Consider the following 12,725-nt stretch of genomic DNA (forward strand, 5'->3'; position numbering starts at 1 on the left):
TACAGTAGCTGTCTTATACGCCCTTATTGTTAGAGTACAAGGATTATTGTTTTAAATTGTACTGTATGTTAGTCTTTTGGCCGCTCAACCATTATTATTAAATTTAATGATTATTGAGATTCGGCTTTGATGTTGGATGTTTTTTTCTGGGTAACAATTTTTATTCTTTCATGTCTAACATGCTGAATGACAATAAATCCAACCTAACCGGTCATACATCGCGGGAAAACTTTTAAAATTTTTGTTTCTTTACAATGACACGAAAGTTAATGATGAGCTTAAGTAAAGTTCAAGTAGAAAAAATGCTGGATTATTCCATTATCAAGGAAAGTCTAATAACAATACAGTAAGACTTTAAATTAAAAATCCTACAGTAGGTTTTTGGGTCAGCCATGAGGGGCTTAAGTGCTCGAACTCACAACCTTCTGATTGCTACCTTAACCACTAAAAAAATTAACCCGTCTGCCAATATGGTAAAATAATTTAATATTGTTTAAATGAGTCACAGTGTAGAAATAAAATATATATAACATATTTCTTCATTTATGCTGCATGGATAAACAGTTACAGTCATACTAATAAATCACATCACCTGGTGTCAGCACATGATTAAACTCTATATGTATTAGTAGGTTTTTCACTAATAATTCATATTGTGGATAGAATATAATCAACTGTGCCCTCTGGTGGAACCACAGGAATAACACACCTTTTCTTGGGTCAGTTCAGCTCATCTACTGACAAACGTATAAGTTAAACATATACACCAACACACACACACATATACATGTACATTCAGGTAATCAGTGTTTGTGCAATATACCAATATACTTCCTGTCCATTACGAACTGTAAAAACCAATTCACCTAAAATCTGACATCTACCGAAAGGGAACAAGAGCAGACATAGCAAAAGACGATTTTGTTTCTTCAGCAGTATGCAAAGCTGCATGATTGCCTCTGGGTCCTGATTTGCAAGGGGTGGTGAGGGTCAGCGAGAGAGACGGGCGTGAGCGCGCCGCATTCAGACACACAGTCTGCACGATACAGTACAAACAAGACAACTTCCTTTTATCCGTGTCCAAGATATTGTGATGCTTTGTTGGCACTGGTTCAGGAATCGCTAGCTGCTCTTTACAATGTTCGAGATAAAAGTGCTCTAAAAAGCATTTACTGGACAACACCCCATACTATACACATTCCCTTACAATAGACATTCAGCTCTCTGGTTGAACAGTAAATAATTATGAGTCAAACCAAGTGCTAGGTCTTTACTCAGTTCTCTCTAAGCAGGGAAAATGAGAACGTTTTATTAAAATGGATCCTCAGCTTGGTCTGAAACATAGAGAGGTGTGTTCTTGTTCTTCTAAAAAAAACCTTTACCCGGGCTTATATTAGCCTTTACTGTACTTCTAGCGCAGCTGATCTCCATCAGCGTTGGTGTCATTAAGCAGCATCTCCGCCATTAGGGTCTTCAGACCTTACTGTAATATACCGCCCACTCTTTCTTTTTAATGCTGGATGACTGATTGTATGCGTTCCAGGTATGCTGGTCCATATGAGTGTTCCCGTTTATATAACTATTCCCATTCCGGCACGTGACGTATCCATTCTCTCCTCCTTTTTGATCCGTGGTGAATGTAGCATTGTCGTAGCCAGTTTTCTCACCATATTGGCTTCCATTCGCTTTCTTGTTACCATCATCGCCGGCTGCGTTCTTCCTCAGACTTAACGGAGGCTTACATATATGCCAGTCGTGCAAAACTTTATTCATGTCTTCCAGGCGTTGGACGCCTAGCAGGTTATCTTCCTCTTTAGGCTGTTCGTCATCGTCCTCCTTCCCATCATGCTGCCCATGTTGGCCGTGCAGCTCGTCGCCGACACCCTGAAAGTATTGCCGGATGCAGACTTTGGCGAAACTCTTGGCGTGTTCCGCACACATCTCGTCGAACACCTTGCGTTCGATGTCAGCGTAATGCGACCAGTATTTGGTTTTGAGGAACACAGCTTGGCTGAAGCAGGGACGCATGGCACGGACGGTAAACGCAATTAAAGTAAGGATGAGCAGGAAGAGCCAACCAAATGCCTGTGGATTCGGACAACAAAAGCAGAGAGAGTTAATACAATCTAATAGATAAGAAGGCTTTAACGAAAGGCCATGATACAGTATAGGCCGACAAAAAAAGATCGTAAAAGCTCATACCTGTGACACACATCGTATATATCTAGTGGCTCCTTCCCTAGAGAAAATATGGTCTCCGTTAAATATGTTCTTGCAAGGGACTTTGGCAAGCAACGTTATCATCTCCTCTTCCGACAGGCCATGGCCTGTGTAATTCCCCACAACAAACTCGGAAATATCCAAGTCCAAACTAAATGCACAAAGAAAGCTCTTCCCGTCCATTAACGTGACCGCGATCCAAACTACAGGAGCAATCAACGAGCGCTGCGACACAGAAATGAACATGTAGCGCAAAATCGTAGGATCCTTGGCTCTGTGACCGACCGGTCGTTTCCACTCTTCGGAAAGTATAGACACGTTATTGTTCAGGACAAATCCGAGCAAAAAGAACCAAAGAGCCGGAATGATCAATACCCCGATTCCATAGGAGTAGTTGTATTCGGGCATGCAGGGGCAGTTGAACTCGAAAGCGGAGTAGAGTTGAGCGCTAGCCAGGGCCATAAGGCCACAAACACCGTGCATAAACGACTCTTGGTTGGACTGAAGGAACTGGAACATCATACGGAACTTATCCATTTTGGCGTCTCACTGTACGTAGATTTGCTTGGGAAACAAATCTGTCTAGGAAACAAAAAAGATTCGTTTAATTTTCATACTTTAATAGTATGATCATTCATGTTCCAACCAAAAGGAAGACTTACATTAGATAAAGCTCTAATAAACAGACTGACAGAGTGATTCCAAATGAAAACCTACAGTATATAAATGTACACAGAAACAGATATTTATACTACATTAACACGAACAGAATGTAATGTACAGTACTTACAATAATTTTATCTGTTTATCAGTGTGAGAAATGCCGAGTAAAATTCGTCTGTGTGTTGACGCAGCCTTCAGGACCGGAAAATGGACACTGCTCTACACACACCGTCTCCGTCTCTCTCTCTCTCTGTCCACACCTGTTGGCTTGTGATGTAATCGCTCACACCTCTCGCAAACTAGTTTCATTAAAACCAGCTAATTTAACCACTTCTCAGTAGTAATTAAAGCCTAAGAACAAGTTCCAATCATAATACAAACCTAAATGTTATGTTTGTTTTTTTTGTGCTACGGATTTTTTTTAATTCCTAGAAAAGTCCTCTCATTTACATACTGTAGCTTGACAACCAGACAAGGCAGATTGTGTGGTTCCAGCCTCACCCTCGACGATGCCTCACCCTATTCAAATTTTAAAGTGCCATGTCACATTCTGTAAGAAGCTGTGATCTCTGGAAGACAAAAATAAACCAAGACAAGATATTACACGGATTCCTTGACAAAGAAAGGATGAATTATTTAAGCCACCTTTTTTTTTCTTTCATGCTTCAAAGAATCCGTTTCGCTTAAATAATTGTGATTGTGGTGATAGTGTATGAATTGTGCAATCACGAGCACGCCACTTTAGTTGCAACAATATATTTTGCATCTCAAGTAGTTGCTGATTTTGACCTTTGCTTCACAGAACTAGATTGTGACCTTGAGCATACAGCGCATCCGGAAAGTATTCACAGCGCATCACTTTTTCCACACTTTTTTAATCATTTTTCTCCTCATAATTCTACACACAACACCCCATAATGACAACATGAAAAAAATCCAATCAGGCCTATATGGTAGAGTGTCCAGACGGAAGCCACTCCTTAGTAAAAAGACATGGACATGGCTTTCGCCTGGAGTTTGCCAAAAGGCACTTGAAGGACTCTTAGACCATGAGAAACAAAATTCTTAGGTCTGATGAGAATCTCTGGCCACTCTACCATATAGGCCTGATTGGTGGATTGCTGCAGAGATGGTTGTCCTTCTGGAAGGTTCTCCTCTCTCCACAGAGGACCTCTGCAGCTCTGACAGAGTGACCATCGGGTTCTTGGTCACCTCCCTGACTAAGGCCCTTCTCCCCCGATCGCTCAGTTTAGCTGGCTGGACAGCTCTAGGAAGATTCCTGGTGGTTTTGAACTTCTTCCACTTATGGATGATGGAAGTCACTGTGCTCATTGAGACTTTCAAAGCAGCAGAAATGTTTCTGTAACCTTCCGCAGATTCGTGCCTCGAGACAATCCTGTCCTGGCGGTCTACAGACAATTCCTTTGACTTCATGCTTGGTTTGTGCTCTGACATGAACTGTTAACTGTGGGACCTTATATAGACAGGTGTGTGCCTTTCCAAATCATGTCCAATCAACTGAATTTACCACAGGTGAACTCCAATGAAGCTGCAGAAACATCTCAAGGATGATCAGGGGAAACAGGATGATCAGGGGAAACAGGATGCGCCTGAGCTCAATTTTGCAAAGGCTGTGAATACTTATGTACATGTGCTTTCTCAATTTTTTATTTTTTATTTTTTATAAATTTGCAAAAATCTCAAGTAAACATTTTTCATGTTGTCATTATGGGGTGTTGTGTGTAGAATTCTGAGGAAAAAAATTAATTGAATCCTTTTTAGAATAAGGCTGTGACATAACAAAAAGTGGAAAAAGTGATGTGCTGTGAATACTTTCACCGTATTTTCTCTCTCTCTCTCTCTCTCTCTCTCTCTTTTTTTCTCTCTCTCTCTTTCTCGTATTAGTGCAACAGGAAAGAGTCACACATGGCAGAGCGGAAGCATGCTGTAAAAAAGTCTGTCTTAATCTGACAGGCAACATCCTCTGAAGAAAGAGCCCTGCAGTAAACCGTAATCGACCTTCAAACATTGATGCTTAAAGGTTCCATTCCTGACTTGACCAAACCCTCAAAGATTATACAGGTAGGCGGATTAAAATGTATACTTCTGTTTGAAATATTTTAATTTGTTTGACTGAAATGAGGAAGGAAAATGCATCATAGGAAAGAAAAGAAGCTACCTATTTCATTCAAAGCAGGAAGTTGAGCAAAGCTAAAAGATGGTGCATTATAAGATCTTATTAGTTAAACGAGATACGTAAAGGTTTTCACAAGGTAATCCGTTAGGAAATCTAGAACAGTATACTTCACAAATATGTTTAGATTTTAATTATATAATTAGGCTACGCCACTTAATGCAATTTTTTTATCATAATTCGTGAAAAATTCATAATTTTGACATATATGAATACATATAGTTTCAATATACGGGGGGGGGGGGAGCAAACATTTTCATATATAGGAAATAAATATTTTTTTTAAAGAAGCAATTTATTCATATAATGTGCTCTACACGGTTTCCATTTTAATCACATTGTAATATTTTTCACCCCACTGTTGATTATATATATATATATATATATATATATATATATATATATATATATATATATATACACACACACACACACACACACACAGTATATAGATATTTATATATCTCCAAATGTAAAAGACAGAAAAGTAAAAGACATCAATCAAAATCAAATACATCTAATTATCATAAGTTTTAAATATTCATATTCTCTATTTATATGTTTCCATACAGAGGAATATGTATAATATAATATTATAAAAAATATTTTTTATTTATATTTTTTACATTATATAGCCTATATATTTTAATATATATATATATATATATATATATATATATATATATACACATCAAATACATCAAGCATCTAATTATACAAACACAAACAATATATACAGTATATATATATATATATATATATATATATATATATATATTGTGTGTGTGTTTGTATATTTAGATGCTTGAGACATTTAATCTTGTTTTATGTCTTTTATGTTTTTTTTTACTTTTATGTTCATATGTAGGCTATATATAGGACTATGTATGGAAACATAAATAGAGCATATAGTATAAAGCATATTATATGAATAAATAAAACTTATGGCCCACCCTGTTTAAGTAGAAGTTAAAAATATTTTATTTCCTTTTATGTAAAGACAGAATAGACCTAACCCAAATAAACTCCCTGTTTGGTTACAGGATGGAGGAAATGCTTCTGCGAGTGTGCATAGTAGTGGCCAGCATGCTGTATATAAAGGACCACACAGTCTTTCAAGAGCAGGAGAAAACCATCATCATGGACATGCAACAGCGGGAATATTTGCTGCAGAATGAGGCGCTAAAGCTACAGCAGGAAGCACACCAGGTGACCACAGGGCTGCCGCATTCAAATCAGGAAGTGTCACAAAGTCAACGCAGATCGACAGATGAGGAAGGGGAGGGCGCTTCAGAGGTTCTGTTGACAAAGGACATTCACGATGAAGTTTCTATTACTCAGAGAGCCCCCTCGAAAAAAAATAAGAATGTTCGAGATGAAGACGTTTCAGGACAGGAGAAGGAAGTTCAACATAATGTTCAGAAAACAAAGACGCTGAATGAAGAAAAAATAAAAGATGATAATGAAAAATCTGTTTCAAATGGAGGAAATGATAGCGATCAGGCAGGAGGAACGTTCAACCAAATGGCATCTGAAAAGGAGCCACAAATTCCAGTTAAGAAAAACACAGAAGACTTTACAGAGGAAAAACTCAGTGCCCCAAGCCAACAATCAACAGAAAACACTTACAGCTTTTATTTATTTAAATTTCTTTCTCTGATATCAATGATACGTCTTCTTAGGAAATTCATCAGCAAACGTTCCCAAAGTTCAGGAACAATCATTCCCACCAAAGACAATACTATATCTAGTTCTACTGGCATATTATCAAAAACATTTATTCCTGATCACAAAGTATTGGACTGCTATTATGAGCAGTGTGTACGAGCCTCTCCTAGCTCGTGTAACAGAGTATGTGAGTTTGTGGAAGGTTTTGTGGATGAACTCTTGGAATCTGCAAGGGAAACCAGCAACGAAGAAACTGATATGCAGATTGGAGACTTTATTGGAGTAGGGAGCTTATATGAGAATTGGGCTACAGGCAAGACAACGGTGTGTGACTTGTACGTACCGATAAGTGCACCAAGGTCACATGAATTTGACGTTGAACTCTGGAAGGAGAAAGATGCATCATTGTTGGGATTCGGTAAAATCAAAATGGTGCAGGCTGAAAATACATCAAACGGTTGCCCATGCATGGATGGGAATCCTGGCAATGAGGACGTGTTGTGTCTTCTTCATACCCATAATGAGAAGAGCAAAGTTATGATGAACGCTATTGGAGGTCCACTATGCCAAGAAAATACACCATATCTTTCTAAGAAACAAGTAGTGAGATGGTTCAGGACGACGATTATGGAAGCCTGGAGAGAAATTAGCCACAAGTATGAATTTGAGCTTGGATTTCGCAGCCAAGCAGCTCCTGGGGCGTTGAGAGTTCGATTCAGATCAGGCCATACCATCCTGTTTAACATTACACCCATGGTCCAGGTCAAGGCTTCAGAAGTGTACATGCTCTCTTACCTTTCCAGTAATCAAAACAATTCAGATACTCATTGGCCCATTTCATTTACACATTATGAAAATGCCCTCCTTCAATACTTCAACAATATTCTTCCAAACAATTCATGCCATATTAAGTGTCTCCAATTCCTCTCTTTCCTACACAAACAGCAAAATGGTCTAACAGGGAAATGTGGGCTTACAAGTCACCACCTCAAGACCACCTTGTTACACCTGTTGATGCGCAAGCCAACAGAATGGAACCATGAGCATCTGACTGACAGACTGATGGACATGCTGATGTTTCTTGAGCGAAGGCTTCAAGCAAAAGAACTCCACCACGCTGTAGTTGGGAATGCTCTCGTTCCTAAGGACATCGGGTTTCCTAAAGAATTTGAAACGGCAAAGCCAATCAATATTTTCCTGCCAATGACTTTGGATGAAGACTGTTACTTGAAAACGGTCCACCATTTTCAGGAATTAGTGAAGAACACTCCCGTACTGATCCAGGAATATGGCTCAAAAAGCTGAGAATTACACCAGAAATAAGGCATCTTGTTAAGGAGGCTTTCAAATGGTGTTTTACGCTTCATCATCCCAGCCTTTTTAAAGGTAGTACGCTTAAGTACATGTTTTCAGCCAAATTTCACTTTAGAGATTATCATTTGGGTCCTTCACTCTGAAGGTAGTGAGTTGCCACTGTACCTGGTTCGGTGCTGCTGTTTTGCATTGTCCAATTCCTGCGACAGGATTAATGAAGATTGTCTAAAACTCAGTTCATGTGCAAGTATTTGTTAACATCGAAAAAAAAAATTAAAAATGCAGTCATGCATTCAATTTACCAATTTCACTTTTATTATATAGTCAATACTGCAAAAGAGACCACATTTACAGTGAAAACACTTTCACTTTATTATTTATTCATTATGCCCATATCCCCAAAACAATTTTAAGCATCATGCGCTAATGAATCCAGATCATCAAAAGTGTCCCAAAATGTCGCAAACCCTCTATGATCAAGAGCTTCTTCCTTTACTTCAAAGGATTTTGTTGCAGGTTGATCAACCTGGCTCTTGACCTTCCATGAGTTGCTGGAGATCTTCAAACTCACTACAAAAAAAAAATAATAATAAAAAAAAATATAATAAAAAATAAACACGAACAGACAAGAGGTGATGTGTTAGTTTACTAAAACTACATTTCCTTCCCCTGAAGCAGTAAGCAAGTACAAATTCATAGCTTAAGATGTCCAACCTGAGGGCTCTGGAACAGGACAGGATGCATCACAGCAGTCACAGACTGAGTCGTTCCCATACAGCTCCGTCCACCTAAAGCACAGGAATGAGGGGTAATATTTCTGTGCAGTAAAAGCAGAATTTGCTTTAGTGCAGTACAACAACTTTGATCTTACCGCTGTTCATCCGCTTCATAGGAACATGATTTTGTGCTTGACATTGGCATTTCTGGTCCCGGGGACATTTCACAATGAATGAACATTTCCTGAAAGTCATGAAGCAAAAAGAAATGGGAGAATAAAGGACTGGCACATTTTAAGCTGTATTTAATTCTGTGTTCTAGAGAATTTTCAGGACCAATAAAAGTCTGCTTCAATGCCAACAAAGTTATTTAAATTATAAATCAAGATATTGGACAGGTATGACAAGTCAACCTTTTACATGCTATACATTGGGCTGTCTTGAAAGTAATGCAAAAGTGAGCATTTATTTTTCTTTAAATTGCATATTGGTTGAGTAAATCCTACTAATGTTATAAATACTAGATTGTATTTATACAGTCATCGTACCCATCTCAATCCCCATTGTCGCAGTTGATCCAGTTCTCCTACTGCACGGTTCATCTTTCCCCTTCTTTAAACTTTCATTTAACTGTACCCATTACTCTTCTCGATGATGTCATAGCACAGTGGGGAGACCAACTGCGACAAACAGGATTCGAGAGTTGGTTGAATGCGTTTGCACCATGTTGAGTAGTACTGCTACTGTATATACAGTAGGAGGAGGAAACCAGTTATCAGTTATATCAGTTAATATAAAAATAAAAGCCTACTTTTGCATTACTTTCAGTACAGTCTTTCTACACATTTACCGTCTTGTTTGCAGACTGGGAGATCATGTCTTTAAACATAAGGGCTCCCACAGAAAACCTCAATGTGCTCTTCTCATCGCTAGGGTAGAACTTGCTTTGAGGAGAGTTCTTGCCATCCACCATACACCTGCACCCAAGGAAAACAACCAGAAATTACACTCAGAACAACTTTCGTAAAATCAAAGGCAAACACCAGCATTATCAATTCCTTACCCATTGTTGTCCAGTACAGTGTATTTTAGTGTACTATCAGGATCAGAAGAAGCAGTGACGTAGCACTTGCTCAAATAGAGCCTTTTTCCATCATGACTAAATGGAGCCTTGGCCTCGAAGTACATGGGCTGGCCAAAGGTATAACTATGCAACGTGCCGAGAGGTTCCCAGTTCTCTGTAGAAAATAAAAATGTATATAAATAAAATCAACTTGTGCATTTCAAAATGAAGTCCACACCCCATTCAGTTAAAATAATTATTTTGACTATTAAAAGACAAGACCTACATGTTGAAGCATGGGACCATAACACCATTTGACCAATTCATTTAACTTTATATGAAAAATCGATTATATTCAGAGGTATTTTATTGTACTAATAATATCTTCATATTAAGAAGGCATTTAATTTAAGGAAAACTAAACAAATAGACATGGTAGGATCAGGATGGGATCATTGGTATAAAAGGGACTGTTCTTAATAGCACAATGTTATTCTAATAAGACTTAATGTATGAAAAGCACATTTAGAAATGATGCCATTGTATGCACGAACCATAAAGCAGTGTTGCCCAAACCCTGGTCCTGAATAGAATAGGACCAGGATCTTCATCATCATTGGAGCATGTTGCATGTCCAACAAAATGAGGAGCTTTACACAAATCTCGAGAAACAGTTGCACCTATTTTACCAAAGGTCACATATATTGCACATAGGACAACTTACCACCAAGGCTGAGAACCACAGCTTAAGAGTACACCCCATCAAATACTAGTATTTATTATAGGCTTATGAAATCAGGCTTTACACAAAGGAAACACTAAGAGCACTTACCATCTACAGGTGTGAGGGAGACTCCACCTTGTAAGCTCAAGAAAACCGTTCCCGCTTCCACTTGAGGATGAAAGCCAACACTGTAGGAGCGGAAATGCCTATAGAGCAAAAAACTTTTCATCTTAGCCATACTGCGGGTAGAACATTTTAGTGTTCATGTTGGGGAAAACACTAACTTGTTGTAACGACACTCCAACTGCACAGAAAATGGTAGCTCACGAATGACTGGTTCATCCGTCACAGGTTCATAGGATAGCGTGTTGGAATACATGACGTAGTTTTCATTCTCCTGTAAAGACCAAGAAATTGATGATACAATGTGCACAACACATACACTATTAAGTTTTTTGGAAGTTAAAAACTAGAAATACATACATCACGTTGTATGTTGCAGCTGTTAATGGGATACAGGAAGTAGTAATGCTCAGGTGTGGCCTTATTCACAGAACATGTCCCCACTTTGAGATATTTCCCAGCATCCACATGGGTAAAGAGACTTTTCCTAACCCTCACATAAATCCGGTCTATGTGGCACAAAAGCTCTATGTTTTTCGGTTCAGACGTCGGCGGACTTTCTGTTGTAGGTATCGGTGATGGCAGTAGGATAGACCTCAACAAGTCAGGTACAGGTCTACGGTTTCGTGCAGGTTTAAATATCGGCTTATGGATATCCAAAAAATCTATTTGCTGAAATTGGGGCAAGTTTAGAGGTGGACATGGAGTATTAAGGTCAGTTGGCTCTTTTGCCCTGTAATTTGGCAGCAGTTCCTCCAGGTCAGTCCATGTATCATCTGGTGCATATCTATTAGCCTTAAACGGATAAGCACTCACCATAGAATTTAGCCCCAGCAAGAGTAGCACAGCTTTCAGAAACATGATTTTGTCTAATCAAAAATGCATTTTAAACCAAGCTTCACTCATTTATAACAGGTAGTTAAGGAAGCTCTAGCCTGGCTATGGTGTGATTGGCTGTGCTCTGCACCTGGTAGTAATTGCCTCAACCAAATTATGATTGGCTTAAGTAGGACTAATTATTTAATGCAAAGGGCGACCCCTGTAGGTGAACTGGAGTGCTGTCTAGTCACTTGGATGGATTTCTCAGTGTAAGAAAAATAACATGGAAACATTGGCTGAAACAAACACTTCCATCCAAAACCTAAAGCTGTCACTCTCTGGGGTCGAGGAGACAAGGTGCTTTTACAGTTAAACCACTTGATTTTCCAATACAGTAATGCCCTCTTTTACTTTTTCTATTCAAGTGTGGTGCTGAATGTAGGTTTTGTTTTAGCAGTAGGTGCCCAAAACTCCCCAACTCCGCTTTAAGACCAGCTCTTCACATATTCATGTATTTTCTAAGATCAAGGATTACTCCTAGGATATACTTTTAAGGTGCTTGATGTACAGTAAAATCACTTTTTTTCTTTAAAAGGTACATTTGCAGCTTTTACAGGTGAATTTACAGTGTTCATGGTGTTGGTGCTTCTTGGCAAGACCTGAATCACATTATCTTTAAAAAGAACGACATGGCTCAGCTTCTCTCTTTTTTTGTTTAGAATGTAAAATATTGCTCAAAATATAAAAGGAAATAAAGATATTTAAGAACTTAACAGTTGAATGGATTCATTTACCTGTCTATCAATTTCAATTTTATTTATATAGCGCTTTTAACAATGGTCATTGTCCCAAAGCAGCTTCACAAAAAAAAATTAAAAATTTTTTTTTTTTTTTTTTTTTTTAGAAAAGAAAAGAAAAGAAAATAGCCTTTACATGTTTAAATACAAAGCTCTGTGAGTGCATATCAGTCCTCTGAATGGATCTTTTTCTTATATTAACACACCCTTCATGTTTTATTACTTACATATCATTTGAAACTATATGTGACAGCACACAGTTTTTTAAACACATTGCTTGACCTTAAAACAACATCTAGGGTCACTAAGGTCAGATGAAATTGTGCCAGGTACTACAGTACTTCTTGTATAAATACCTGTGTACTGTAGGTGCAGTGACTGGTATACACACTAGAGGGTGGCAAATCTGCCAACAGAATAATAT

At 38.3% G+C, this 12,725-nt stretch overlaps 3 protein-coding genes across 3 annotated transcripts; 1 reads left to right on the top strand and 2 right to left on the bottom strand.

Annotated features, from left to right (window-relative positions):
- Positions 1 to 716: 716 nt before the first annotated feature.
- Positions 717 to 2,757, bottom strand: LOC128506918 (calcium homeostasis modulator protein 1). Its single transcript, XM_053477539.1, has 2 exons — positions 2,203 to 2,757; positions 717 to 2,085 (listed from the first exon to the last, which is right to left on the bottom strand). Exons 1-2 carry the CDS (start codon positions 2,755 to 2,757, stop codon positions 1,474 to 1,476), a joined length of 1,167 nt encoding a protein of 388 aa, XP_053333514.1. The 3' UTR covers positions 717 to 1,473.
- Positions 2,758 to 4,875: 2,118 nt separating this feature from the next.
- LOC128506916 (inositol 1,4,5-trisphosphate receptor-interacting protein) lies at positions 4,876 to 8,218 on the top strand. The gene is made up of 2 exons (XM_053477537.1): positions 4,876 to 4,965; positions 6,121 to 8,218. Exon 2 carries the CDS (start codon positions 6,122 to 6,124, stop codon positions 8,048 to 8,050), a length of 1,929 nt encoding a protein of 642 aa, XP_053333512.1. The 5' UTR covers positions 4,876 to 4,965; position 6,121; the 3' UTR covers positions 8,051 to 8,218.
- Positions 8,219 to 8,351: 133 nt separating this feature from the next.
- Positions 8,352 to 11,639, bottom strand: zp3c (zona pellucida glycoprotein 3c). The gene is made up of 8 exons (XM_053477538.1): positions 11,046 to 11,639; positions 10,847 to 10,959; positions 10,671 to 10,768; positions 9,839 to 10,013; positions 9,626 to 9,752; positions 8,931 to 9,019; positions 8,774 to 8,847; positions 8,352 to 8,629 (listed from the first exon to the last, which is right to left on the bottom strand). The coding sequence occupies exons 1-8, from the start codon at positions 11,544 to 11,546 to the stop codon at positions 8,469 to 8,471; spliced, it is 1,338 nt and encodes a 445-aa protein (XP_053333513.1). The 5' UTR covers positions 11,547 to 11,639; the 3' UTR covers positions 8,352 to 8,468.
- Positions 11,640 to 12,725: the final 1,086 nt, after the last annotated feature.

Source organism: Clarias gariepinus, chromosome 18, assembly GCF_024256425.1.
Source record: "Clarias gariepinus isolate MV-2021 ecotype Netherlands chromosome 18, CGAR_prim_01v2, whole genome shotgun sequence".
NCBI lineage: Eukaryota > Metazoa > Chordata > Actinopteri > Siluriformes > Clariidae > Clarias > Clarias gariepinus.

Excerpts from the sequence above, each read along its gene's own strand:
- zp3c (XM_053477538.1), bottom strand. The coding sequence starts at position 11,546 with ATGTTTCTGAAAGCTGTGCTACTCTTGCTGGGGCTAAATTCTATGGTG. Across the intron at positions 10,014-10,670 it reads CTCCCTCACACCTGTAGATG|AGAACTGGGAACCTCTCGGC; the intron begins GTAAGTGCTCTT and ends TATTTTCTACAG. Across the intron at positions 8,848-8,930 it reads TATGAAGCGGATGAACAGCG|GTGGACGGAGCTGTATGGGA; the intron begins GTAAGATCAAAG and ends CCTGTGCTTTAG.
- LOC128506916 (XM_053477537.1), top strand. The coding sequence starts at position 6,122 with ATGGAGGAAATGCTTCTGCGAGTGTGCATAGTAGTGGCCAGCATGCTG.
- LOC128506918 (XM_053477539.1), bottom strand. The coding sequence starts at position 2,757 with ATGGATAAGTTCCGTATGATGTTCCAGTTCCTTCAGTCCAACCAAGAG. Across the intron at positions 2,086-2,202 it reads ATATACGATGTGTGTCACAG|GCATTTGGTTGGCTCTTCCT; the intron begins GTATGAGCTTTT and ends CCGAATCCACAG.